This window comes from Drosophila mauritiana, chromosome X, assembly GCF_004382145.1.
Source record: "Drosophila mauritiana strain mau12 chromosome X, ASM438214v1, whole genome shotgun sequence".
NCBI classification, from domain to species: domain Eukaryota; kingdom Metazoa; phylum Arthropoda; class Insecta; order Diptera; family Drosophilidae; genus Drosophila; species Drosophila mauritiana.
The window spans coordinates 2,794,746-2,820,313 of NC_046672.1; the positions used below are offsets into that span (position 1 = coordinate 2,794,746).

The window sequence follows — 25,568 nt, forward strand, 5'->3', positions numbered from 1 at the left end:
AGATACCGGGATATCGACGCTTTTTACGACTCGTATTTTTTGTAACAAAAAATGGCATCTGAAAATTACATAACTCCGAAATGGATTTTCATGGATCGCATAACTTTCGGATTCAGCTAAGGCCTGTTTTCATATTAAAAACAACTAATTAAATACAACGTTTTAGATAAGATGCCTTTATACTCGAGGTATACACATATCTTCGCTGATTTTTTGCAAACAACTAACCCATTTACTTGTGGCAACTTGTCGACATGGCCACATTGAGAAATCACTTATCACTTGGCTTCCCCCCCAGTTTTTTTTTGGCACGTCCTCTTGTCGCATTTCATTAATTTAACTGCATAAATGTAGTGCACTCCCTCTAGTTATCCCCCCAGTTTTCCCCTAGTTTTCCCTAATTTCCCCCCTCGCTAGCCCGCTGCTCACCAGCTTCCTTGTAAACACTTTACTAAAGAGTTCATTTCCGTTTGCCGTTTCGCAAGCCAACAAAAAGGAAAAATCCCAGTAAAATCCGAGGAATAAAGAATGAAAAGTGAAGACAGAAGTGTGTGGCGAAAAAAGGGGTGTACGTATATGTGTGTGTGTGTGTCTGTGTGCGAGCGTGGGCGATGGCGGCGGGGGCGTGGCAAGCTTAGTTAGCTTCGACCCCTTGACCACGAAGCCCCTGCAGCCTGCCTCCTGCCTCCTGCATCCTGCATCCTGGTCATCAGCCCGTCTCCGGTTCGTTGAGGGCACGAGATATTTAAAAATTCTTTTGTCCTCGCTCCTTGGTCTTAGTGGTTGCCGCATTTTCATTTAGTTTGCATTATGTTTTAAATTGTCGCACTTGGCGCAGAACGACAAGACACTGAAACAAAAGTTGATAAAGATATTATGGGGCAAATAAAGATTCCTTGAATATAAAAACAAAACTGAAAGAGATTAAATTCTTAAAGTTTTGCCAAACAAAGAAAACATTCTATATGATTGTATTTAAACTATACCACCTTCTTTTTCAGTGGACTCAAAGACACATACTTAATGAGCTACAGCAGAACGTGTTGCACTTCTTTCTCTTATCTGCATGGCCATGTGTTTGTATGTGTGTGTGTGGTTGAGGGGCAGACAACACCTCTTGACCCCTCTGACCCCCTTTCCCCTTTCCCACCTCACTTGACCCCACTTCGGTGGCAATGCAGACATCATGACCAAACAACTTTCATTTGCTTACAAAGGATTTTGAACGAGAATCCTTGTCGGGTTGACAAAAGAGTCTTCCTCGGTTTTCGCCTTCTTTCATTCTATATTTATTTTGGCCTTTCTTCGCTGCAAATCAGTTGCGGCTTTCCCAGCAGTCAGCTAGTGAATGTGTGGCTTTTGAGCTGTAAAAAAATTAATTGCATTTGTCGATGGCGAAAAAAAGGAGTGATTAATTCAATCTACTTCATATGCTAGTCTATTATATATAATATCTATTCAAATTCGTATGTTCCATAAGCATACGCGGCGTTCTAAATGATTTCTAAAAATTAACACCATTTGGCAGGTGTTCAAAACAGAAACGAAAAGAATCTACAAGAAAAAGAAAGTGCACGGGAAAAGCGTTGGGAAAACTCTCTCTTGACGAGAAATTGCGGGAAATGGGGGCGGAGGAAGCTGGTAGGCAAATTCGAGGGTCTCCCTCCGGCTCCACTTGAGCAGCCGCCTCTAGTTGGGCTATATGTGTCATGAGCCATTTAAGCTCATTACGGGCATCAATTTGTGCGGGTGAGCTGGCGGGGAAAAGCCCCCGAGGAAACTGAAAAAATGATGCCTCGAAACCTTAAGTGCTTTCCACTTGCTGCTGAGCCATCTGAGGAAGTGGTAAATTGTTAATTTTAAGCCACCTGCTCCCCTTTTTTTATTTTGCCTGCGAATTCAGCAAGTTTTGCGTTTCGCGGTTCTTTTATGGGTCGCGTTTTTCAGCAGTTGGCCAGGTGACACGGATTTCTCTGCTTTCGGGCAATTAAATTCAATTTTATATGCCGGGCTAATTTTTCAGAATATATTTGCGGATGGGTGCATGTGGCACGTTTGCAAGATAGGAGTTGAGATTAAAAATATTATGTTTTTAGAAATAATCAAGATCACTCAGATTCCACTACTGTTTTGAACCCGTCTGTGTGTGGGCAGATATGTGGGTATTTTTGGTCATGTAAGAAGGAATAAGAAATTGAAATCCATAAAGCGCAGCAGCCATAACAATACAGAAAAAATCATAAAGGACGATGGAAAACTGAGGAGGAGGAAAGAAAAACGCGAAATGAATTTCACTTGAAATGTGAAAACATAAAAATTGTTTATGACTTCCGCTACGCTGCCTGCATCTGTCTGTCTTTGTCTGCGGCTTGGAAAAGGGCGGAAAAGCGGGGAAAAGCGGGAAACTGCGAGGGGTGGATTGGGAGAAAGTGGGCGGCTGGCTGCCTTATCAATTGGCGGCACTATCGAAAAAAAGTTTCTGGGTTAAAGTCTGCAAGTTGCATTCGAGAGTAAGGAGATCCTTTGACTCCACGAAAAGAACTAAAGATGGGCAAAGAAGAACGTTAAGGGTTAACCTGAATTCTGCATTTTTGGCAGCAAGAAGGATGTAATAAATATTTAAAAATGTTATTTGTTGCCGTGAAAAGCTTAAACATGCATAAATGCTGCTGGGAAACTTTTAATGGACTTTGGTAATTCTTTATTACCATTTTATTGAAAACCCTTTGTCGCCTCGTAATCAGCTGATCAACTCGGACAATAGGATCCTACGTCGTTTTAACTGGTAGGCTACCCTCACCTGTCCGTCAGTTGGTATGCATTGCATTCTGGCGGGGATTCCCCCACGCACCTGGCTCTGTCCACTCCATCGAGCGTTCCCTCGGTTTGTTCCGGCTTATTGCAATTCGCAACGTTGAACGTTTCATTTAAGGTTCGCACGGCGGTTGGTTTTCGACACGAAAAAAATTGTGATTATGGGTAATCATTGGCAAAAGAAACATTCGTGTGTGGTTGCAAAATGGAAAAGAAGTGGATTGTGCAAAAAACTCTTGGCGAATATTTAAAAAATCGCATCGCATCCAAATTAAAAGCGTTGAATAACAAACATTAACGATCACACCCGAATGTCTGTTGAATAAGTTCTGATGAATGATCCATTTTTTTTTTGCCGTGCACATATATGACTCTTTGGTGGGTGGTGCTGCTTTTGGGTGGTGCTACTTTTGGGTGGTGCTGCGTTGCCTGACGACGCGACAATGCTGCGTCCCTTGCCATTCGCTTTCAACCAAAAATAGCCGCATGCAATTGATTACAGCAAACGAATGAATGGCGGAGCAAACGGCGAGCCGGAAACGGTGAAAAAGCTGGGGGAAAATGCGGAAAACGGTGAAAATGGATGCGAAGCGGGGGAAAATCGGGGATGGAGCGGGTGCGAGGGCATCCAGTCCATGTATTATTCGATATTTGAATTGAGGATGCTGCGAATTGAAATCAAAGTAATGCAGCTCATTCCCTTGCTCTTCAAAAGATGACTGCTAGTTTTGGGGCTAATTTAGAACGATTTTAGAATGTAAGAATGTGTAGAATGTGTTATAGTAGTAGAAATTTTCGAAATAAATCATAATATAAGCATTCAATTTCATATGCACGCTTGCTCGTCGAACTTTCGTTGTGCTCCTCTCGACTTAATTAAATCCTTAAAACCCCAAATAAGTGGATTTATGAAATAAAAATATTGAAAATTCCGGAAATGCCAATCAGTATTAATCAAAGTTGCCTTTTTGCAACAAATTGTTATTAATTCGCTGAGCCATAATTAAAGTGCGCATGGCTGTGTGGTGGCAATGGCTGCATGTGTGAATAAGAGCTGTTTAAAGCGATTGCGATTCAAAGCAATTCAATTCAATTCAATTCGGAGCCATAAAAAGCGCCCCAAGACGACGAAGATGATTGCATAACACTTTAATCGCTCACCGGAAGCGGAAGTCGTGCTGCGTCCGTGTGAGTGTGCACGAAGTGTATGGGTGTGGGTGGTGTGAGTCGCACACTTAACCCATGACAGCCAGGGCGGCATACAAATGTAATTAAGATCGATTATACGCCTTCCTGCAGTCGCAATTTAAATCATTTAGAGCGCTAAACCATTTGGAAATAAAGAGAAACATTACTCACACGCCATCACGAATTCGTTTTATAGAAATTTCTCCTGCCTGCGAGAACATTTCAGTTCCACTCAAAGCGGACTTACATTCATTTGGTTAACTTCTGGATAACGACGAGTGTATGAATTTATGACGTTTTAAATTCTCCCAGTGAAAATCGTATTTCTAGTTTGAATACTTCTTTTGTTATTCGAATAAAACAATTGGTGGCCACGCCAGGGATGAGCCGTCGGGATGCTGCGTCTGGTTCTCCGGATGGGGCTACGTAACGACCATCATTTGTTGCAAAATGATGTATAATTTAATACCCGCAAAGCCAACTCCCCAATGGCGCACTCCCACACCAGGGTGACCTCCAAAACAAGCCAGACCCGGTCGAAGTCAACAGTGTACTCCACTTCACTTCACTTCACTTGGCTTCCATTTCATCTTCTCGCCGTCTTCTACATCGTCCTCATCCGTTGCCTCATCCCCATTCCCCCATCCCCATCCACAGTCATATCCTCATCCACATCCGGGACCCGGCCACGGACCACTAACGCGTCCCCAATGGGCAGCCAACAAAAACCGAGCACATGTGTATATAAAAAATACAACCCCACGAATCGCGGAGTGGGAAAAGAAACTCGGAGTACTCGTGCATTTAGTGGCCACACTGAGCGAAATGCAAAATCACCTGTAGCTAATCAGGAACAGTTCGTTTGGGCCTTAAGAAAACAATGCGTTTTCAGCATAGTTTTCTTTTAAATGAAGCACAGTTTCCGGAGATGGGAAAATCCTTTTTAAGAGGGGCAGCAGGATTTTTGCGCAGTGCAGGCGGCACTGCTTTTTGTGTTCGCCTGTCGCCGGAGGACCCAAAAGCTATAGCGCGGCCCTGTGGAAATGCGGAAATGTGGGGGGGCTATAGGTATCGGGGCTACAGGGGCCACGCCCGGCGGTTGTTTAACTCGAGTGCTGCACATAATTCATGTGTCCACTTGCAATTTTTCGTTTGCTGCGACATTGTTATGCTGGCCATGTTGTAAAAACGCCAAAAACAAAAGGGAGCCATTCGCCGAAAAAAGGAAAGAATGGAAAAGGAAAACAAGGAGCAGCACCTCCCCTCCGCCGCCGTAAAAAGGCACAATGTGATGTGAGGATAGAGAAGCCCAACATCCAGCATCCAGTATCCAGCATCCAAAGAGACGTGTGCGAGCGACTTTATATGCCATTATTAGTGTGTTAGAGACACACACTTTTTTTTTTGGTTTTTTTTGGCTGGTTGGGTGGTTGGGTGGTGCGGCTGGTTCAGTGGGTGGTTAGGTGACTGACTGGCTGACTGCGCGTGCGAGTCTCGCACACAAAATAGATTACTCAGTGTCGCAGCACTCTATCACGGCGCCAGATCGACTGCCGGCGAAGGAGGGCTGCGGGGGGCAGGAGACAGTGGTGAAAGTGGGTGAAAGGGGGCGAAAGGGGGTGGAAAGGGGGCGACGGCCATAGGTGTCGCACGGACAATGCCGCCCTGATGTGAATGCCAAGTAAATCTATTTTTTCCCAGAGGCCAGCAGATCGCTGCAAATGAAATGTGCAGAAAGTTGAGCTCATTTATTTATGAAAACCTATGATTTCTGATAAATTGTCATGTTCATTTCGGCGCATTTCGCTGTTTAAAAGTTTTGAATTTCCCCTTCTAAATAAATGGTGATCCAATGAAGTGACGGCCCAGACTCTTTAAGCCCTCAATTCCAGCGAATCCCAGTTGATTCCGCCAGTTGGCCATCAAACATTCAAGTGGCAGTAAAGTGCATTTTCACACATGTCACCCGTTGGCCAAAAAGCCCACTTTCCCCGCCGTTTAACCCATGCTGACCACCCTTAGCCGCATAATTTATGGCCCGACATTTATGGCTTTATGGCCTGCGTTTGTCACACCAGACCCGCCGAACACCATTCAGCGTTTTCCAGTTTTTAAACCTATTTTCCTCAGCTCTTCACTAATAGCGAATATGTAGCTAAAAAAAAGGCAGGAAAAAGGGGTAAACACTGATTAGGCCTCCAGGATCATTAGTAACTGTTGCAGTGCGTCCTTCCTTCGCTTATCTTTCACTTTGCTGGCAATTATCTAGTCAATCAATTGATAAATGGAACTTTTACTCAGTCCTGTCCCCAGTGTCTGGCTAAACGAGTCCTGGGGAAAACTCAGCCAGGGAAGAAAAGTAAAGCAAGAGGTCGAACAAAAAAATAAAAAAATTCAATGAAAAAACATAGTGGTCGCACCCACGACTACGAGTTACCCTTTGCCTAATAAATATTAAATACTTATAAAATCTTATTTTCAGATTGCTCTGCTAATGGAAAGCTAACAAAGTAGAGCATAATTGGGGGTAAGTCCTTTTAACTTCACTCTACAAATATGATATATAAAATATGTAAAACTCATATGCTGCGAACCATCTGATGGAGGCAATATACCCCCAAGAATACCCTGCACAAAAAAAGGAAAAAAGGGTCCCAGTTGGGGAAGTCGACTCGTCACTTGACAACGACATTAGGCGACACCCTTCAATGCCTTTGAAGACGGTCTTCACCCTTTTTAAGTGCCAAATTATCCAGATTCCTGGGCTGTTGCATCGTTCGCCTGATTAATTGCCGCGATACACGAGTCCATAGGCACCTACAATATATATATATATAGCTACACATATATTTACAGTCAGGTCACTGCATAGATTTCGCAAATTAATGTTGACATGCACAATAAATTTTGCAGCACTCGAAATCGAGCATTAGCATTAAATGTGATGTCACTCGATGGCTGTCAAACGTATGCGAAAATTGAAAATCCCCCATCGATTCCAGCCCGTCCGTCAAGCCCTTTCGCCCGTCATTTTGGGCCGGGAGCTCATCGAACTGGAAAATTATTTGGTCATTATGTCAATTTAGTGAAAGCGATGTGGACGTGGACGGACACCACTGAAAACGGAACTCCCTCCGTCCGTGAAAAACAACAGTCGAGCACGACTCCAGTGGGAGAGGGTACGAATGAAGCCGACCACCAGTGCATTATAAAATTAATTAAATTTACAGTTTCGATGGCGCTTGACGTTGCTCTTGGTGTTCCATCGGCCATTTCTAGTACAAAGGGCGACTTACAAAATGATCAGCAGAGAATTTGGCATTATCAATTGATGCTATTCATAACTGATTCATAATTACATCTCATGCAATCAAATATGGATCATATATCTTCATAGACCATCTTCTCTCACAGATTTACAGTTTGATTTGAATTGTGTATAATTGAATTTCAACATTATTCACGTTTCAAGGCAAAATCAACAGGATTTCCAACTTGGGTATAAAATTACCACAATATAAAAAAGCATCACAAGGTGAACGGGGTGGGTGGCGTCTTCGGACTGGTCAAATGTTCCAAAGCCCAATGCTTCACCGATCTGCAAGCTTGAAAATTAATATAAAATTGAATCCTTAAGCGTTAGCCTTAACTTAGTTCTTGGATTGCATCCTTGAAGTTGCTGAAAACGCGTTCAACTTCAATCATTTCGAACGTCACTTTGCACTAATTAATTTATCGATTTCGCATCGAGTGACGAACCACGCGCCCGTCGAATCGGGCGAGCCACGAATCGGTTATGCGAGGCATTCGATATCGGGTAGCGGTATCGGGCCGTCAGAAGTCATAAAAGTAAATATGTCTGGCCATATGTTAAAATATGTTTACTGTTTCAATTTCGCTGTGTGCACAAGCACATAAAGCAAATATCAATTACAGTTCTCTTTGTTTCGTCTTTTGCTGCCTTTTATTCCTCTGGTTTTTCCCTCCGGAATTTCCCATTTTTTCACTTGCTCCATTTTTTGGTCTGCACGGCATTAAGCCAATTTATGGGCGTGGCATAGGCCTGGCATATCGATTGTATCGCTCATCGGTATATATACATAAATCTGAAGGAAGAGTGGGTTTGAACATTACCCTGGAAACGCATTTGGGATAATTTGCGTACACATCCATTCGGAAAACGCTCCTTCGCATTTCGAAAATGGAAGCACTCGCCTTTTTGTGTGCCAAATTTAACTGAAACTGGCTTTTAGTCACACATTAAATGATGATCGAAATGAGAGTGTAGAGCATTTTGTAATTTATAATTTGCGTTGAGCATAAATACGAATTTGGTTTTTGCGCCGGCCAACCGGCCATTATTTGTTAAATTAATTAAAATTCAATAATAAAAATGTTGAATGCAAACTCTTGGATTAAAGCTGCCGCGGGGGGATGGGCCGAAAAGGGGGCGTGGCGGATGGTAGTGCAAATTGCGAAAGTGGAAAATGGAAAATGTTTATTGGCATAAATAAATAATTGCTCACAAATGGTGCGCAATGGCAATTTGTTTACAAATATGATTAATAAACATTTATTAAGCGCTGTCTAAGCGAAGTCAAGCAATAATTGCATTAACATAAATGTGAGTACATATATGTATATGCACATTTTATATATTTGCACTGCCTCTGAATATTTGTTGATTCATTTTTTAGAACACTTGATTTGTGGCTAATTATTGGTGGTAATTCGCAAAATCTTTTCTTGGGAATGCAGCTTCTGCCAAGGTTTTTTTTAAAGTTAAAATAGTTTTTAAATTTAAAAATATATAGTAAGTAAAATAAACACATTTTCACTTGAATATCTTAATAAAATGGCGCTGAGCGTTCCGAAGTCGAATCTAAAATGTGTGAGATATTCAATCAAAAACTGAAATGGCCTACAGATTTGAGCAAATTGTGATTGGAAATTTGTTCGGCCGCCCATTTTTGGTGGGCGTGGTCTGCTGTTGTTTGTGTGCCTTTGGCAAATAAACTGTAATTGTAAATAAACATAAATTTTAAAATTATTACCAATACGCTTCGCTTTATTTGCAACTTATTTATATGCGTTTTCTCGTTTTTTTTTTGTTCGTTCTTCCTTTGGAATGGGAAGGAAAAGCACGGATAGATACAACGCGGCATAATGGATACCGACACGCGATATAAATATTATTCGCTTTCAATATTTTTTATGCACTCTGCAAACAGAATTGGCATATGAGTGTGAACTAAAGTCGGGTATGCACGAATCGAAGGGCACTGGACGTTCGATTTTCATTGAAAGGAGTTGTTTAAGAAATATGCTTATATACTCACAAAATGGATATTTCATCCAAAGAAACATGCATATATATTGAGATGTTGTGCTGTTCTGTTTTATTTTTTTAATATATACGTATTCTGTTCTTCAGCGCATTTGTTATTCGCAATTAACTGATGAAATTTGCTCATCTTCAACGCCATGCACTTGTTTTTATTTTTTGCTGTCAACGTTGCCTGTTGCCACGCCCATCGCCCCCTACGGCTGTCTGGTATTCAATATTTTGTTGTTTCTGTATTTTTTTTCGATTTTTATTTATTTACTTTTTTGTGCCTTTGCCACTTTTGCGGATATCATAAATTGGTTCGGCGCGCGACATTTCCCATGTGGAAAATTGAAATGTGTTTTTTTCGAAGTTGGCCTAGAAGCCGTGGCCACGCCCACCGGATGCGGGTAATGGAGGATGGGCGGAGGATGACGGACTCAAGATGGCTGCTGCGGGCAAATTTACAGGAGTCCCAGAAGAGACGACGCTTAAGAACTTGTTGATACTTAAAGTGCTTTAAAGCAGAAATTACCCAAAAACAAACAAAATTGTATACTAAATTGATGATATTATCACGGGTTTATAAAATGAACTGGTTTTTGAATAGGGATCAAATCAATTAGCCCATTTGTCTGTTTTTTTTTTTTTTTTTTGCGTGTGCATATTACTGAACACGACTGAATGAGCCTGGCAAATGATGGGTGGCAATTGGAGGAGCATGAAGGGCCCAGGAAGTGGCAGCACCAGTTGGCTACCCCCTCTACACCCCTCCCTGTGCCACGCCCCCTTGTCTTATTTGCAGCCATGGCCGCCCGGCTGCTCTGCCCACGCTTTCCGCGCATTTTCTCACACGCTCTAATTAGTTAAGCGAAGCGTGGGGCATGGTCATGGACGGCGTGGAAAAGGGGGGAGGGGTGCGGTTTCAGCTCACCAGCGGTTGCATCTTTTGTTAGAACGCGAACGCTTTTCTCGTTGCCAAAGCAACAAAAGCGCCAAAGGTGGGCAGGGGTTTAACCCCTTGATACCACTTACCAGTGCTTCTTCCAGCATTATTTCGGAAAATCAAGGTTTTTAAACAGAAACGTATACTCAAAATACTCCAAATTTGTTCAAACATCATTGGCCACCCACCCAGAGAATAAACCCCGCTGCAAATTAAAGGGTTAAGCGAAAAGAATGGCGGATTCAGGAGTGGGATGCCAAGGGAAAGGGTTGTGCAATTTTTATGCGCTTTTCTTTTTATTTTCACAATAATCGCAACTGCAACAGCAGCAAGAAAGCACTCGATTGCGCCAAAAGCAGCGACAGCGAGGAGGATTAAAACCCGGGGTAGGATGGCGTATCCGGCAATATGCAACTATATGCCCAAAAACTATGGCTGCAGCAGAGGCAGCAGAGGCAGCAGTCCATCTGGAAAACCTGCAGATCCCATCCCCATTAACCCGCCCCCGGAGCGGTAATTAAATTGCAGCTGGCTTTCATTGTTGGGCCTTTTGAGAGTCGAGTGCACAGATGCCCAAAAGCACGTCCCTTCTTCCCCTCGTGGCGTTCGTTCCAAAAACTTGAAGCCCAACTAAATCAGTTTTCAGACACCCATAGAAATGGCCAAAAAAAGGGCCAGGCTTGCTCATTAAATTCGGTCGATGGTTGAATCTATTAAATTTATGAAATAAACGAATATGTTTAGGAGGAACCTGCTGTCCAATTCAATCCGTAACACTGGTAGGCACTTTATTAGTAATCTACTCCATATGCCAACGCATTTCAGCCAGCTTGTCAACATTTTAAAGCTCTTGTTGGAGCATTTGGGTGGAAGCAATTTGCTGGCGAGAAAGCCGAGTGCATTCAGCATTGCAGCTAGCCAAGATGTTTATTTAAGCGAAGCTCGAGTTTCCCACCGTTTACATGGAAATTATTGTCCGTCCATTTTCCGTCCGATTGTGGCAGATTTTCCGGACAGACGTCAGCCAGTCAGCCAGTCGGTCGGTGGTTGGTCCATCCGCACTCCTTGAATTGGTTGAGCGCATCAGTCAGCTCGATTGCTTCTGCCAGCTCTGCCAGCGAATAGCTTCTGTGTCAGATTTGCAATGCATCATCAGCACTATAATTATCGGCATTACGTTGGCCGAAGAACAGTGTGTCCTTATGAAACATCCGCAGGCTTAGCATTTGTATTTTAGTGTATTCGGTGATTGCGAACTGAACACTAACAGTTGGCAGACAGCCTGAGATGTTGGTACAAAATCCATGAACGGATGCAACCCACTGTGCGGCTTAGCTGGCAACAATGGGCTCGGCAACAAAAGCGTCTGGCTTGGCCAACATTTGACCAGATTCGGACAATACAAGGCTCCAGACCTAAGACAACCGGCCAAAGGACTCGGGACCGGGACTGGGGACTTGCGAGCTCAGAGCTCAAGGAGTGCTCCTCCGATCTGGAAAATGCATTCGGAAGGCATTGGGCCCACCGCAGCTGCTTACAATGGCCGCAAGCTGTCTCTGAGCTACTCCAGATACTCCTCGTCCTTGCAGATGCAGTTGCTGATGCACATGGAGATACACTTGTATCTGCGGCAGGCAACACAATGGAATACTTGGCCAACCGAGTGAGTTGATCGGGTTGGGGGCCTGAACGAGTGTTAAGCATTTTAATTGCTGGCATTAATTCAGACATGGAGTATTTACTACTTTACTACATCGCCTAGTAGCATCCCACTACGCACACGTAATCAAAAGTGCCCTGGCATAATAAATAAATGCATTTGGATCGCTCGAAGACTTGCTGCAGACGAAATATGCACACTTACTTGGCTGCCCTGCCAAATGCCATTTAATTAAAACGCTTTGCCATTCATTTTTGCAAGTCTCGAATAATTTGTGGCCATGCTTAGCCGAGCCGAATCGTTGGCCATAATGCATTTTGCCACAGGTCAAAAGATTGTAAGTTCAGATTAAGTTTCAATTCCCTGTAGGAATTTGCATGATTTTTGATCAACACACATTAGCGAAAATCTGCATGCTAATTATCACATGTGTCATTATTCTAATGAATTTTGCTCGTCAATTGTTTTATTTCCTTTTTCGGTTTTAGAACTGATAAACTATAATGAATTCCCCGGCTTACATTTTAATTATCTTTAGTGAAAAGTGAAAAAAAGACGTTGACAGCCCATCCACTGTGCATTCCGTTTCACTTTTGCCCTGGATTCATTAATTTGCCTTTGCTGAATTTTGCTGATTTGTTGCTGCCTATTACTGCTGCTGCTGCTGCTGCTGCTGCAGTTGCTACTGCTGCAGTTGCTGATGCTGCGGGCAGTGAAACTGCAGCAGTCATCATATTAAAATGCAATTATACAATTGCTTTTGTATTGCCACCTGCCGCCAAACCCTTAGCAAATCGCCCATTTTTGTCGCACTCGTGCATAAATTACACCGATTTACGCAAATATGTATGTATGTATGGATATCGAGATGCATCACAATTGAAATGGCCAACTGGCGACAGGCGTAGCTCGAAAATGCAAGCTGCATTGATTTTGGAAAGCCCCCCAAATGAATGAAGCCTCGTTTGCAATCAAAGCTACCAGAGTTTGTTAAATTTGTGCCATTAATTGTGCCGTCTATAATATGTTGTTGTATGCTTTAACGAGGCATCACAGTAATTTCCGAATTTCCCATAGTATCCACAAGATGGCGCCAGACGACCAAGAAACCTCGGCCGAAAACTAGGCAATGGTTTTTGGCCAACGAGCAAAAGAGTTAGAAGAAGAAGGCCAGCGAAAAAAAGGAAGAGGGGAAAGCGGCGCAAGAGACTGCAGTAAAGATGGGCAAAATGGGCGGAGAAAAGCAGGGAAAGTGCAGTGAAGTTGTCGGCACAAAGGCGGCGGGTCAAGGGGTGGGGGATAGAGACGGCTTTTCCCCGGAGTTAGGACCAACTTTGGCACTTGGACCGCCCCTTTATCCTTGGCTTTCTCTGCTTTTTTGGGCATTTTAAGCGTGCAAATGTTAAGTTGGTATCCCCCTGCCCCCTTTCCTTTGCCTTTTTATAGAGAAAAACTTGGAGTTGGCGTCGTCGCCGCCCTTTTGTGCCAACTTGACAAACTAAAAATGAAAAAAGTTTCCCCGAGCGGCGCCTTTTTCAATATCCTTTCCCCACAAGAAGGCGCTGCGGGGTGGGGCGGGGCGGGTTTGGTTCGGGGTCAAAGGTGAAGTAACATGTAAGGCGGCAGAAGCCATGACGATGACTCGACGTATTGATTTTGATTTTGGCCCGCCACTCGAGACTCGACTCCCGTCGAAATCCAAAATCCGAAATGCGAGGGCATCGAGATGGGGATGCCCAGAAGGATGACGTTGTGCCGCGAGTCCGAGGAATTTGGCGCATTAATTGGCAATTAGTTGGGTATTTCCTTACCAAGCAATCTAAGAATTCGTAACGTATCCCTTACCGTGTGCTTGTTGGCAATTAGAGGTATCTGCTTATTAACAGGTATCACTTTCTCTGCTGAACACTGATCATACAAGCTATTTGTTTTGTCTACGATTTTATCTTTAAACATTGGCTCTATTTTTTTTGAAGTAAAAAAGCAATGTTTAGATTCTATGGCATGATTGGCCGCACCTTGAACAGCTTTCTTTGACCTCCTTGACCTCACAACTCTGTCAAATGATGCTAGATATTTTATCTAGATGCTGTAAATCATTCAGCCAAGCGAAGATCTCGTCTTGCTCTGATGGAGCTGATCTTGTGTGAACTCTAACCTAAGCCCATTAATCGATGGAAACCGGTTGGCATTCCCCACCAATCGCCACGATCTGTGGATAAATTTCACAGAACCTGACAGCGCCAAGAGTTCAATTCCCCTCAAGACAGCTGCTGCTGCTCTTCGCTATTTATGCGTAATTTGCCAATTTGCACAAATTTTGGGTATTGAAGAAAATAAACACAGACGACGGGAGAAAGCGAAGAAATGAACGAGCGTCGTACACTGAAAAATGTTTGAGGAGGCATAACGGAATATTCGTTTTCTAGGAAATCCTATTTGTGCTTGGGTTTTTAAATATTTTCTTAGAAATGAGGTTTTTGGTTAAAGGAATGTTTTGATGTTTCCCCTGCAATGGCTGCAATTAATAAGTACGTTTTTTCTTCGCACGTGTCACAGTCTTTTTTCGGGTCCGGTTCACGGTTTATTTTCGCGGCTCATGGGCGGGCGAGATATCCTTGAACTTGCCACAGTCGGCGGCAGGATATCATGTTGCCATATTTCGTCTGGTCCCCGGTTGCCCTTTTCTTATTTATATAAAATTGTGCGGCAAGTCGTTGACTTGGCCGAATCCAAACCTTTTGCCCTTGCTTATCAATTGTTCTCAAAAAAGTCGGTGAAAAGGGGGAAAAGGATTTTTCAGGTCGCACCATTTTGTTTTACGTGCCACGCGAAAAGTTTCAGGGTCAAAGGTTCATATAAAATACTTGCAAAAACGTTCGCACATACATACATATATATATACATATATATACATACATATATCCGTGGCCAAGTGCCTTTTGTTCTTGCCCAATTTGCCGTAAAATATGGCAAAATGAAATTTTAAACCACTTCAAGATATTCCATTATTTGTCAGCACACCTTTGTTCTCTGCTCTTCGAGTGAAGAGTTACGCAAAAATGTCGCTGAAATTTAAATTAAAGCAATAGAAATGTACTTGATTAAACCCGAAGGTTGTACTATGGCAATAAATAAACAAAAACTTTAAGAATATCCTAGTGTATTTATTTTATTCCTATCCAAGAAATCTTCTTGAAATCTTTGTTTTAGCATTTATTTTTTGCCTGAAAAGTAAGAGAAAAATATAAACAATTGGCCACTTTCGATTTACTTGTGATGCACATAAGCTGTTCTATATTTTGTTTATGTGTAATTTCAATAATCATTGCTGAATCTGGTTGCTACCATGTTTGTTATTGCACTTAAAAAAATATAAAAAAAAGAATGTATTGCTACCAATGGTTAGCAATAGTTAGTTGGCTATTTGGAAGCGCCGCCAGATGCGCTGCAATCGAGAATCGGAGGTGGACTGACCACCAGCTGGGGATTGGCTTCGATCTTGATGGTAGGGTTCGATGAAGTTGACCGCGTGTTCCGAGTTGCGTTGCTGATTCGCCGACTGCTTTTTGTTGAGCTTCCTCTTCTGATGCCGCTTCTTTTTCTGGGGATGCTTGTGGACCCGTCGATGGGTCTTCTTCACCAAGTTCTTCTTTCTATTATTCAACTGTGCGGTCTTCAGATTGAACTTCTTCGACCATTGCAACGGCTTCTGTGGCTGTTTGTGTGGCACCATCTCCTGCGGCTCCTCCTCGCCATCCGGGAGATCCAGGCGATCCTCGAGCGCCCTGCCAGTCATTGTGGTCACTAGAGTTCCCTGGGCCTCATCGTCATCCTGCGGCTGCTGGCGATGCACACTCTCCTGCAGGGAGCGACCCGTACTGTTGGACGTAGGTGTGGTTGTAGTCGTTGTTGAGGTGGTTGTCGTGGGCGAGCCAGTGGGCGTGGTCGTTGTGGTTGTGGTCGATGGCTGTGTGATAACGATCACATTGTCACTGGGCGGTTGCTGAAAGAGGCCGCGCATCAGCATGAACTTCTTCATAAAATCCCGACCAGATCCCACATCCTGCGGCGCCGGACTGCCGGAGGCACTGCGTCCCTGCAGCTTTGGCAAGCGGTAAGCTGATTTGCGGAAATATGAATCAATCATTGGCTACCATTAACAATCACTCACTTACCGCTTCTACGCGCTTCGCAGTTGGCCAAAATCGCCAGAAGGACGACGAGAAGTGCGAATAAGTTCTGGAGGATCTGCATGCTGACGTGGTTCCATAGGCAATGCTGGGAATGGGATTGAAGAGCTACGTTCTTATAGCACCTAGCACCTATCGTCCGGTGCAATTAAAAATTTCACCCTCCTCAGAAAGAAGGGAGTGACACATCTTGCGTGATGCCCCGATGACATGCAATTATTCGGGGGCCTAGAACGGGAAGTCGATGGCGGGTCTTGATGGGGAAAGTCTCCGATATACAGAGCTACTGAATATGCTCAGGCAAACTGAGGTCTTCTCTCCGACCGCCGGACAGTAAATCAAATCTAATAAACTCGACAATAAACATGCGTTCGCATAAATCTGCACTGGCCAAAGGGGAAAAACTCGAAGGCAAAGATATTCCAGGCTGTATAAATAAATAAACGAACTCATGTCTGCCCGCCACAAAAATACACATTCGTTCAGAGCAACAAGGTAAACTCCCGGCAGTCCTATACCATTATGTAATAAAATTGTAATAATTTTAAGAAATAATCTATTGAAATAATGTGTGGTATTTTTGATTACAAATGCTAAGAATATTTATATGCATACACTTAATGAGGAATTGATTGTTAGTTAAACTTAAGGTTTGCTTTAGCTCAGCTTTTAAATACAAATAATGTGTCCCCTAATTTTGCGAGCTCGATTGTACAGAATTCATTTGCTTGCACATACATATTTATATTACACGACCAGTATCTGTGGCATAATGTGGCTTTCTCGGAGGATAGTGTCGAGTGCGTGAGCCGCACCAGCAGGCAAATAACTTTGGCATAATTCACTTAAATCTTTTTGTTTTAATCTTGAAAAGTGTTTCCCACAAAACTCTCGCCAGCACGCACACGCAGAGCTTTCTGACAGGCGAGAGATACGGAGTACAGCAGGCAAGATACAAAGCACAAGATACAATATACAATATACAATATACAATATGCAATATACAAAGATACTTGTCTACGTGAGTCGGTGCGATTTCCTCGGCCCTCAGCTTTAACACACCCGTCTGGCAAAATGTTTTTCCGTAATCATCCGGAGTGTTGTGTCAATAGCTCGACGTTCCATCCAAGTTCGTATCTCCTATTATCGTTATTATGTCTACTGTAACACTTGTGGTCAAGTGGAAGTGCGAGTTTAAAAATGTATAAAATGTTCAGACAGCTTCAAAAACAAGTTTCGTAGCTCATATTCGTTGCAGATATTGTACTACTTGCACAGTTAGTTTATCCCTTAAATGTGCGGAAAAACTTTGGCTAGAGATATAATTTAAGGGATAAATTTATATGCAAGCGAAAAACAGCAGTACAGTAACCAATTAAATCCGTTGCATTTATATTGCGATATTTTACATATTAAAATATGCGAAGAAACTATTTTTATACATTAATCCGCAATGCTGATGGGAAAACTAAATATCTACGATTCAATCATAATTTGCAATGCGTTTTCCATTGTTTTTTTACTTTTATTTTGATTTTGCTTTGCTTAAATTTCATTTATTTTGCCTGGCCAATCAATAATTTAAATTGGTGCTCGTGTTTCGGAGCGTTTTATATTCTGAGGGAATTCCTCCAGCTTTGGTTATTATTTTGCTTGCATTTCTGATTAAATATCTTCGAGGGTCTGAGGTCTGTGGCCCTCAGAAGTGGAAGCCAGACGATGTTCGGCATAAAATTCAATTATAGAATTTTCTATTAACTTAAAAGCTCCTTATATTTATTTAATTTGTTATTGTGTCTCAGTCAGGTTTTAGGACTGTGCGAAATGTGGGCGGTAGGTCTACATCTATCTGTATCTGTTGTAGTTGTTATTATTGAGTTTCTTGACAGTTGGAGAGCCCAGAATGTTGCCATCAATTAGACACACATACAGAAATACGGGGAAACGGGGGATGGGGATGGAAAACGTCTGCTATTTGCCATTTTGCCGTTTGGGATTTTCTTCATTTCCTCCGCAAACATTTGTCAGATAATTTGGCATAACCCTCTCTTCCCACGCTTTCCCATAAAGGTCCATATTCCTGACTGATTGAATTGTCTTAGCAGCAAATTAAAATCGATCTATTTAGCGCATCTATTTCATTGGGTTTTCCTTTTCAAAAACTTTCTCCTTCCGAGCTCATGTAAAATGCTTATGGGTAATAAGAGAAGCTCTGCTGGAAAATTGAAAAGTTTTCCCTCTGGCCAATGGAAAAACTTATCAACTTAATGTTATTGGGCTGAGGAGTTTCTCGAAAAGAGGTCTGCATTTTGCACTTCCTGTTTTTTTACACACAAATGGGAACACATAAATAGTTGCAGCCTATCAAATTATCATATATTTCTAGATAAAGACGAAAAGATATTAAACTGAAAGTTGTCGCATTAAACCCAGCTGTGGTATAACAATAGTATAAATTACAACTTGGATTAGTTGGGGTAATTATATTATTGTAAGTAAATGAACCCAATTCAAGTTGGTCACTCAGCTGAGTTTGGATTCCAGGATGTTAGATAGAAAACGAGAGTATAACCAGCAACCTTTAATCTTTCTCATTTCATTTTATTTCTGGTTCGTAAAAAAAAAAATTAAAATCTAATGGTCATTATGGTCATGTTGATCTGGTATCTTGGTCCGCCCATTACTTCCTGACGTACTGCACCCGGCGAATATTCTGGGCCAGTGTCTGCAGTGGTCGCCTCCTGACCAAAGGACGTTGTCGCAGCCGCTGGCCAAGGATTCCGAAGCCGGGTGAATCGGCGACCGAGTGACCAGAACCTGCGACCTCTTGGCCTCCGTCATTGGGACTCTCGTCGAGAACTTCCAGTTCGGGGCCCAAGCCCAAGGCGGATATGTCGTCGTCCTCCAGCTGATCATCCTGCTCCCTGATGGACGGCGGTGGAGGGGGAGCAACCGACGTGGGATCACCGACAAGCTGCCGGAGCATGCGAAGATTCATTGGGACATACCGCACCTCGTTGCCAACGGTGATCGGCACCAAGGGGACGCCCGGCAGACTATAGCCCCCATTGGAGCCGCTCAAACCCAAATCTCCGCCGTAGAAAGCCGCCTCGTTCCAGCGGAGGAACTCCGGATACGACATCGAAGATCCGTCGTCCTGCCGCTTACGGAAATACTGCATGGGCAATCCTGCCGGGTACGCAATTGGCGTCCGGATAAACTCCGAGGTTCGAGTGCCCGTTGTGGTTGTGCTGGCAGGAGTGCTCACAAAACTGTTGTTGTTAGTGTTGTTGGCAGCGCCACCTCCGGTGATCACCACCACGGTGGTGCCGCCGCCGCGTCCAAAGAATCTGCCCTCATTGTTCCGGCCCTGACTACGCTGGGCAATCTGGGCGGGAGTCAGTCCACTGGTCAACAGGACCACCTGCTGCAGATCATCCGCCTGCTGTCCACCGGGACTCATGTCATCCAGACTCACAGAGAACGCACGCGGCTCGGGAATCTCCTGGGACTTTTCCTGCGGCTCTGGGAAATTGAACGTCCCAAGTAGATCGTTCCAAGACATCGGAACGACGTAGGTACTTGTCGCCTGCCGCGGCGCGGTCCTGGCCAGGCTAATGCCCAAAAGGACGAGCAAGAGGAGCAACCAGGAGTAAGTCTTCGGTGGAGGCTGCATTTTGCTTTGGCTGGCGGTGAAAACTGTGAATGGTGAGCAGCAGCTTTCTGGCTTTTATAGCTCCAGTTCGTTGGGCGGTCCTAATGAGGCACCATTTATTCGCGGGCTTATCACTGATTTTTCGCGATTAAATCCATTAATCTCACTTCGTTTCGACTTGTTCTTGACTCGACTCTCGCACCGTATCTCTTCTTGGCCGTCTGGGACGCTTGTTAGTTTTGGCCAAGAGCTGATGTTAATTACACGTACCGCGGATAAGGCAAATTAATGGGGCACGTGGAGTGTTTCTGTAACGCGCAGATGGTTCAATAAGTTTTGGGTAAATAAAATATTTAAGTAGCTGAAAAGCGAATATGTTGACCCAGTTCAAGCTGGTGCCGCACTTAGTCCGAAAAACGGAATTTTATTTGCTAATAAATTTATTAGAATTTAATTGCTTTGCCTAAGTGAAGAAATAAAATATGAATGCATTTATCAGTCTGTTTGGTTATCAATTGAATGGCTGGTGCTTTCATTGGTTGGGTTTATTAAATGCATTAAATGCTCCTCGTTTTCTCTGCTTTGACAGTCGGCAATATGCATTTTAGAGTACATTTCTTCATAAGTTCTTTATGTCCACTCTCATTCTGCTTAATGCAACACAAATAAATATTCTGCTGCACTTGTTTTCGGGCATTTTCATGCTTGCAGTAACTTGCCACCTCGCCCGTCTCTTTCGCGCAGCAGCTGGCCGTCTCTTTCTCAAAGCTGTCTGTCCGTCTCTCTCCAACAACTGTGTGTTTGTGGCCCTGTGTTTGTGTTTGGCCCAATGTGTCAAAGTCAACTTGGTAAAAAGTTAGCTTTTTATTATTTTGTTGGCACTTTTTTAACGCCGCTTTTGGCTGCATCTTCTTATATTTTTATTTTTCTTTCCTCCTTGTTTTCAGTTCTTGCCTCCTTTAGTTCTTCTTCTTTTTGCTCCACTTCCTGGTCAGATGCTCCAGTTATTTTAAGGGCAGAGCGAAATATTATACTCGTAGTGTTACAAAAAATATAAAATAAATGTGTATATAGAGTGGTGCAGACTTGAAACAGTAAACTATTAAATATACAGAACGTTTGTTCCAACGAATCATTCATAGTATGGCCACATAGTTCAGTGTTCTCTTCGTGGAGAAATCACTGTACCGAGCAAGAAATGGAAAATGTGGGTGGAGAAGCCTGGACTTCGGTGGGTTAAAAATGTAAGGCCATAAGGCGATTTTAGCGAATTTACTTTTGCCTGATGGCTTTTCCGGCAATAAAAATTTAAGTCGATTTTATGTTGCAGGTTGACGGGGAAGCTTTTTAAGCGGGCTTAGGGGGGAGATTTTTGGCCTAGAAGAACTCTTCGCAAAGTTGCAGTTGCCTTTTTCAAATTTTTTATTTGCCAAAATTTCACACAAAGTTTCATTTCTCTGGCGATTTTGTTGTGTAAGGTCTGCGAGTCACACGAAAGAGATAGCGACAGTCAGCTGGAAAGGGATGGCCATAAAATGGGGAAGGGAGACGGGGAGAGCAAACTGCTCAGAGTTAATGGCATCGTCAAAAAATTGGAAAGGTTTATTTAAATTTCAACTTGTTTCGAAAACGTTTAAAAAGTTTTGCGCTACTAACTGACTGCAGATAACACAAAAGTCGCCCCACCCCCCACTCCTACTTCAACCCCTTTGCAACCCCAACATCCACTTATTTTCCGACTTCTTCGGCGGCAAAGAAAACTCCACCCCTTTTTCCTGTCCCGAGGCCAAGTTAAAACAACTGACAAAAAGTTGTTGCCTCCGAATGGCAACGAATCAAAGGGGAAATTGGGTAATGGAAATTCTGGGCTGGGGGAAAAAACGAGTGCGGGAAAACCAAACGAAGGCCGTGACAAAATTAGCACAAAATATATTTTATTTCCCAGCCAGACGAGTTGGCGCTAAATTGGAAAGAACCAGCCGAAATGGCAACAAAACGTTTGCTCTGTGGAGGGGGGATTAGTCTAGGGAGGATTAGGGCCACTCTTGAGTGCCTGTATTAAATTAATTCATTCAACCAAATAGTATACTTCTGTCTCTCATTTTCAATCCCGGTTTAAGGTATTCTACTTTTCGGCCATTGCTTCATTTTTTTGGTCCGCCAATGAATCTGTCACTTTTTCAAATACCCCAATGCCATTGTGCAAAGTTTCGAGTGGCAGCCACTAATATTGACAGCGCACAAATGTAGAACAAGGGGGTTGGCGGCGCCGGGGGGGAGGTGGTGCTGCAGGTGGGTGGTGGTACTCCACTGGGTGGTGGTGATGTGGAAACGTGCTCAGGCACGTCTTCTACTTAACTTTGTTAAACACAAATCCTTTGGGCAAAGAGTTGCTCCGTCCTTCTCTTTGGGCCACGCACACGCATTAGGAGCCAGTGGGTGATGGGTGGTGGGAGGTGGGTGGATGTTTGGTGCTCGGGGGGCGTGGCCGGTGGATAGACCAGCAGACATAATCGCATAAAGATAAAACAGTTTAACGGTCGCATTGTACAAAAGCAAGTAATGGTTTTTTCGGGCCGCAAGAGAGGAGTACAAAACCATTCAATTGACCTCCTGCTGATTTTCATGGACGGCAACGGGGTGGAGTGGTTGTTACCAAAAAACTCAGGCTACGCAAACAAAGATGGCCAACGGCGCTCGTCGCAGAATAATCTGTCAATTATTTAAATCGCCTGGCAAAAATCTTTGCCAGGTTTTCAGATCAGCAGGGAAAGCCCTCGGGGTGGTGCCCAAAATGGATATTTATGCTACTTTGTTCATAATGAAAGGGCACTGAAGGAAACGATTTTTCGCCTTTAAGTTACCGAAACCTTCATGTGTACTTCTTAGCAGGCCAAGTACGCGCACTTTAGATCTACCAAAAATATTTGCTGTGGGTGCTGATAATGATAATGAAATAAGTACTTTTTCTGCAGACTGCGAACTGTTTTTCGGGATTTCGGGGTGTAGAAAACCCTGGCTTAGGGTTGTCAGGCGCTCTGCCAGGGTCAAAGTGCGTTCTAGTGCCGAATCGAAATCGAAACTCAAAGCGCCGAAACGCGAAATGTTAAATGTGAAATGGGCGCAAATTAAAATAATAAATCCGCCAAATTAAACACGGAACTCGTTAAGGCCGGGGTGTCCGCGGGATGTCGGGAAGGACCTTTTGTATCCTGCTGATGGCGGCTTCTTTTGACGTCGTCATTAGCAGCATTTACACGTCGCTCAGGGATAATAAGTAACCGGGCCAAGTGCAAAATAAAGAAAGCGGAAGAGCAGACGCAGAAGCAGAAGCAGACGCAGACGCCCGCGAAGACTGACACAAATTAAACTGAAATTAGTTGCAACTCACTTCGGAGCACTGTGGATGGGGAGCACTGCTCCTTTTGGCCATTGTCGAGCACCGAAAAATAAAAGTGGGGCGAAAGAACGCGGACCCAATGACTGGGCTAATGAGAAATGTCTGTTGGGGAAGACCCAGCAAAAGGGCGCAACACTAAGTATTCAGACAAGCTGATGGCAACCCTCAAATGGTTGTAGAGTTGCCAACGCATGTCTCTTAACAAAATAATACAACAAACTGAACTGCAAGGTATGCCATTTTGAATGCATTCATCAATTAAATTGAATCGCTGCTTCGGCATTTTCCCCAAGTACTTGACAACTCCTTGATTGACCGAAAGGGGGCGCCACATCCGCCTGATCAATGTTAATTGACCGAAAATTGTTTTTGCCGTTGACCGCGACGATGTGGGGCTTAAATGCCTCCTGCAGTCGCCGTTTATGACTTGGCCATTGTCCTCGGCCACCGCAAGAGCCATCCTCTCCCTCAAATGCAGCCACGCCCCCTTAAAAATGCCGCCCGGCATTCTGCGGCGACTGGTGCTGCTGTTGATTTTGCTGCTGCTACTGCAGCAGCGGCAGTAACTGCAGTTGCAGCTGCATCTGCGGTTCGCTCGCTCAACTGCCACGGTCAGCGATAAAACCACAAAACAGCAACAGCCATAAGGACACAGTGGGCGGGACGGGGCTGGGCTGCAAAGGGGTGGGGCATCGAAGACAGGGGCGTGCAAGAACAATGAGGTGATAAACTTGCAGGCTCAACGCATGACAGCGATACCCACCAACAGCAACAGCAACAACAACGGCGGCGACAACGTCACATTTTGATGGCTCCTTGGAGAGGTGGCAACCCTCCGCTGGAAGGCGGCTGCACTGGGAGAAATGAGTGATGAGAAGAATAATGATTTATTTCACCAGTTTATGGGAAAGAGTGTGTAACTCATCGGTGAATTTAAACTGCTGATTCCAAAGCATAGTTGTATATAATACATAGCATAAAAGGGTATTTCATTTGTAAGCAGCTGCCTTTCTCAAAGTTTTCTATTGCATCAGCCACAGTTTTTCTCCAAGTGTAAGTGCGCAAGCCGGCAAGTGCAGCCATCCTTTCTCCGCTCGTTGTGTGCATGCAAACAACAAAGGAAAATCAGCAACAGCAGTTGGTTGGGGGCGATGTCATAGTCCGCTCCCTAACCGCCCCACCCCCTCTCCCCCTGCCCACCTTAGCCAGTCCTTAACCAACCCCCCTCCCCCCACAACCCCTCGTTTTGTGCACTGGATTTTTTCACTGCTGCTCTTTAACGTGTTTCAAAAGAAAGTTGGTTGACTTTTGAATGACTTTCTTGCCGCGCTTGGCTCGCAGCACTCTCGCCCCCCGCCTCCACACCTGCCACGCCCCTCCTGCACTGCCGCCCAAAGCTCCCCCCCCCCGTGTTGTTGTTTGTTTTATGTGTTAAGTGCGCTGGGCCCAAGCGCGCAAATTTCTTCGTGTAACTGATGCTGACGTTGACATCGCAGCCCCAAGCGACCCCTTCATTTTTACCCTCCGAAAAACCCCAGAATTATATATATGTATATATATAGATATATAGCTCCTACGTACACACATACATATGTATATCTGAATGCAAGGGGGTGTGTGCGCACAGTCGAGTCGAAAATCTAGTTACAATTAAAGTGACAAGCTGGCAACGCCGAACACAAAGTCGGTCCCCAAATTCAAACAAACTGCGGTCGCTTTGATCGTGCTCATGCGAGAGTGATTAAAAAATAAGAAACAGGGGAAGATTTAAGATGTCTCATAGAATGAACCCTCACATTTAAATATTAGTACTTGATTTGTAAGGCGTACTTATGCATAGTTATACGAATGCAATCCCTGCCAGAAAGCATTTTATAGTATATGTGCTGATGGGTTATTCATTGCTGGAAAAGAGTTTATTTTTAAACCGAAAATTCACATCACTTCCATGCTGATATGCTGATATGCTGATAGCATGCATTTTTGGCCAGCTTTTCCACTTTTTAAGGGGCTATACAGACATATAAGCGAAATTGAAACTTTTGCGGGCATAATCACCAGAAGATGGGAATGCTTACACCAAACCCTTCGCCATATGACATTCGATATTTGGACAAACAGACTCGATAGTTGTAGAAACAATACTGAAAAATTATTATATTTTCTGGAGTTATCTCCAGTTCATGTGGAACAGATAGAAGCACCTATTTCGATTCCAGTGAATTTAAGTTATTCTCGGACTCAAGCTGCCCGTCCTAGCCACCCACTAACCGCCCGCCATCTCCTTCTCATCGTGGACTGCACTTGTTTTAATTACTGCCCCGTGTTGATTCCCCAGGACCAAAAAGACCAACTCAAAGTGAATTTTCCATTTGGGGCTTTCGTT

The 25,568-nt window shown here is 43.7% G+C and overlaps 2 protein-coding genes across 2 annotated transcripts; both read right to left on the reverse strand.

Annotated features, from left to right (window-relative positions):
- Positions 1-15,174: 15,174 nt before the first annotated feature.
- On the reverse strand, positions 15,175-16,529 carry LOC117148089 (PH domain-containing protein DDB_G0287875). The gene is made up of 2 exons (XM_033315302.1): positions 16,113-16,529; positions 15,175-16,056 (listed from the first exon to the last, which is right to left on the reverse strand). Exons 1-2 carry the CDS (start codon positions 16,189-16,191, stop codon positions 15,350-15,352), a joined length of 786 nt encoding a protein of 261 aa, XP_033171193.1. The 5' UTR covers positions 16,192-16,529; the 3' UTR covers positions 15,175-15,349.
- A 2,276-nt stretch (positions 16,530-18,805) lies between these two features.
- LOC117148091 lies at positions 18,806-19,806 on the reverse strand. Its single transcript, XM_033315304.1, has one exon. It carries the CDS (start codon positions 19,801-19,803, stop codon positions 18,808-18,810), a length of 996 nt encoding a protein of 331 aa, XP_033171195.1. The 5' UTR covers positions 19,804-19,806; the 3' UTR covers positions 18,806-18,807.
- Positions 19,807-25,568: the final 5,762 nt, after the last annotated feature.

What these genes read in the sequence shown, in the direction of transcription:
- LOC117148091 (XM_033315304.1), bottom strand. Translation starts at nt 19,803, where the DNA reads ATGCAGCCTCCACCGAAGACTTACTCCTGGTTGCTCCTCTTGCTCGTC.
- LOC117148089 (XM_033315302.1), bottom strand. Translation starts at nt 16,191, where the DNA reads ATGCAGATCCTCCAGAACTTATTCGCACTTCTCGTCGTCCTTCTGGCG. An exon ending in CTGCGAAGCGCGTAGAAGCG is followed by an intron (nt 16,057 to 16,112) that starts GTAAGTGAGTGA and finishes TCCGCAAATCAG; the next exon opens with CTTACCGCTTGCCAAAGCTG.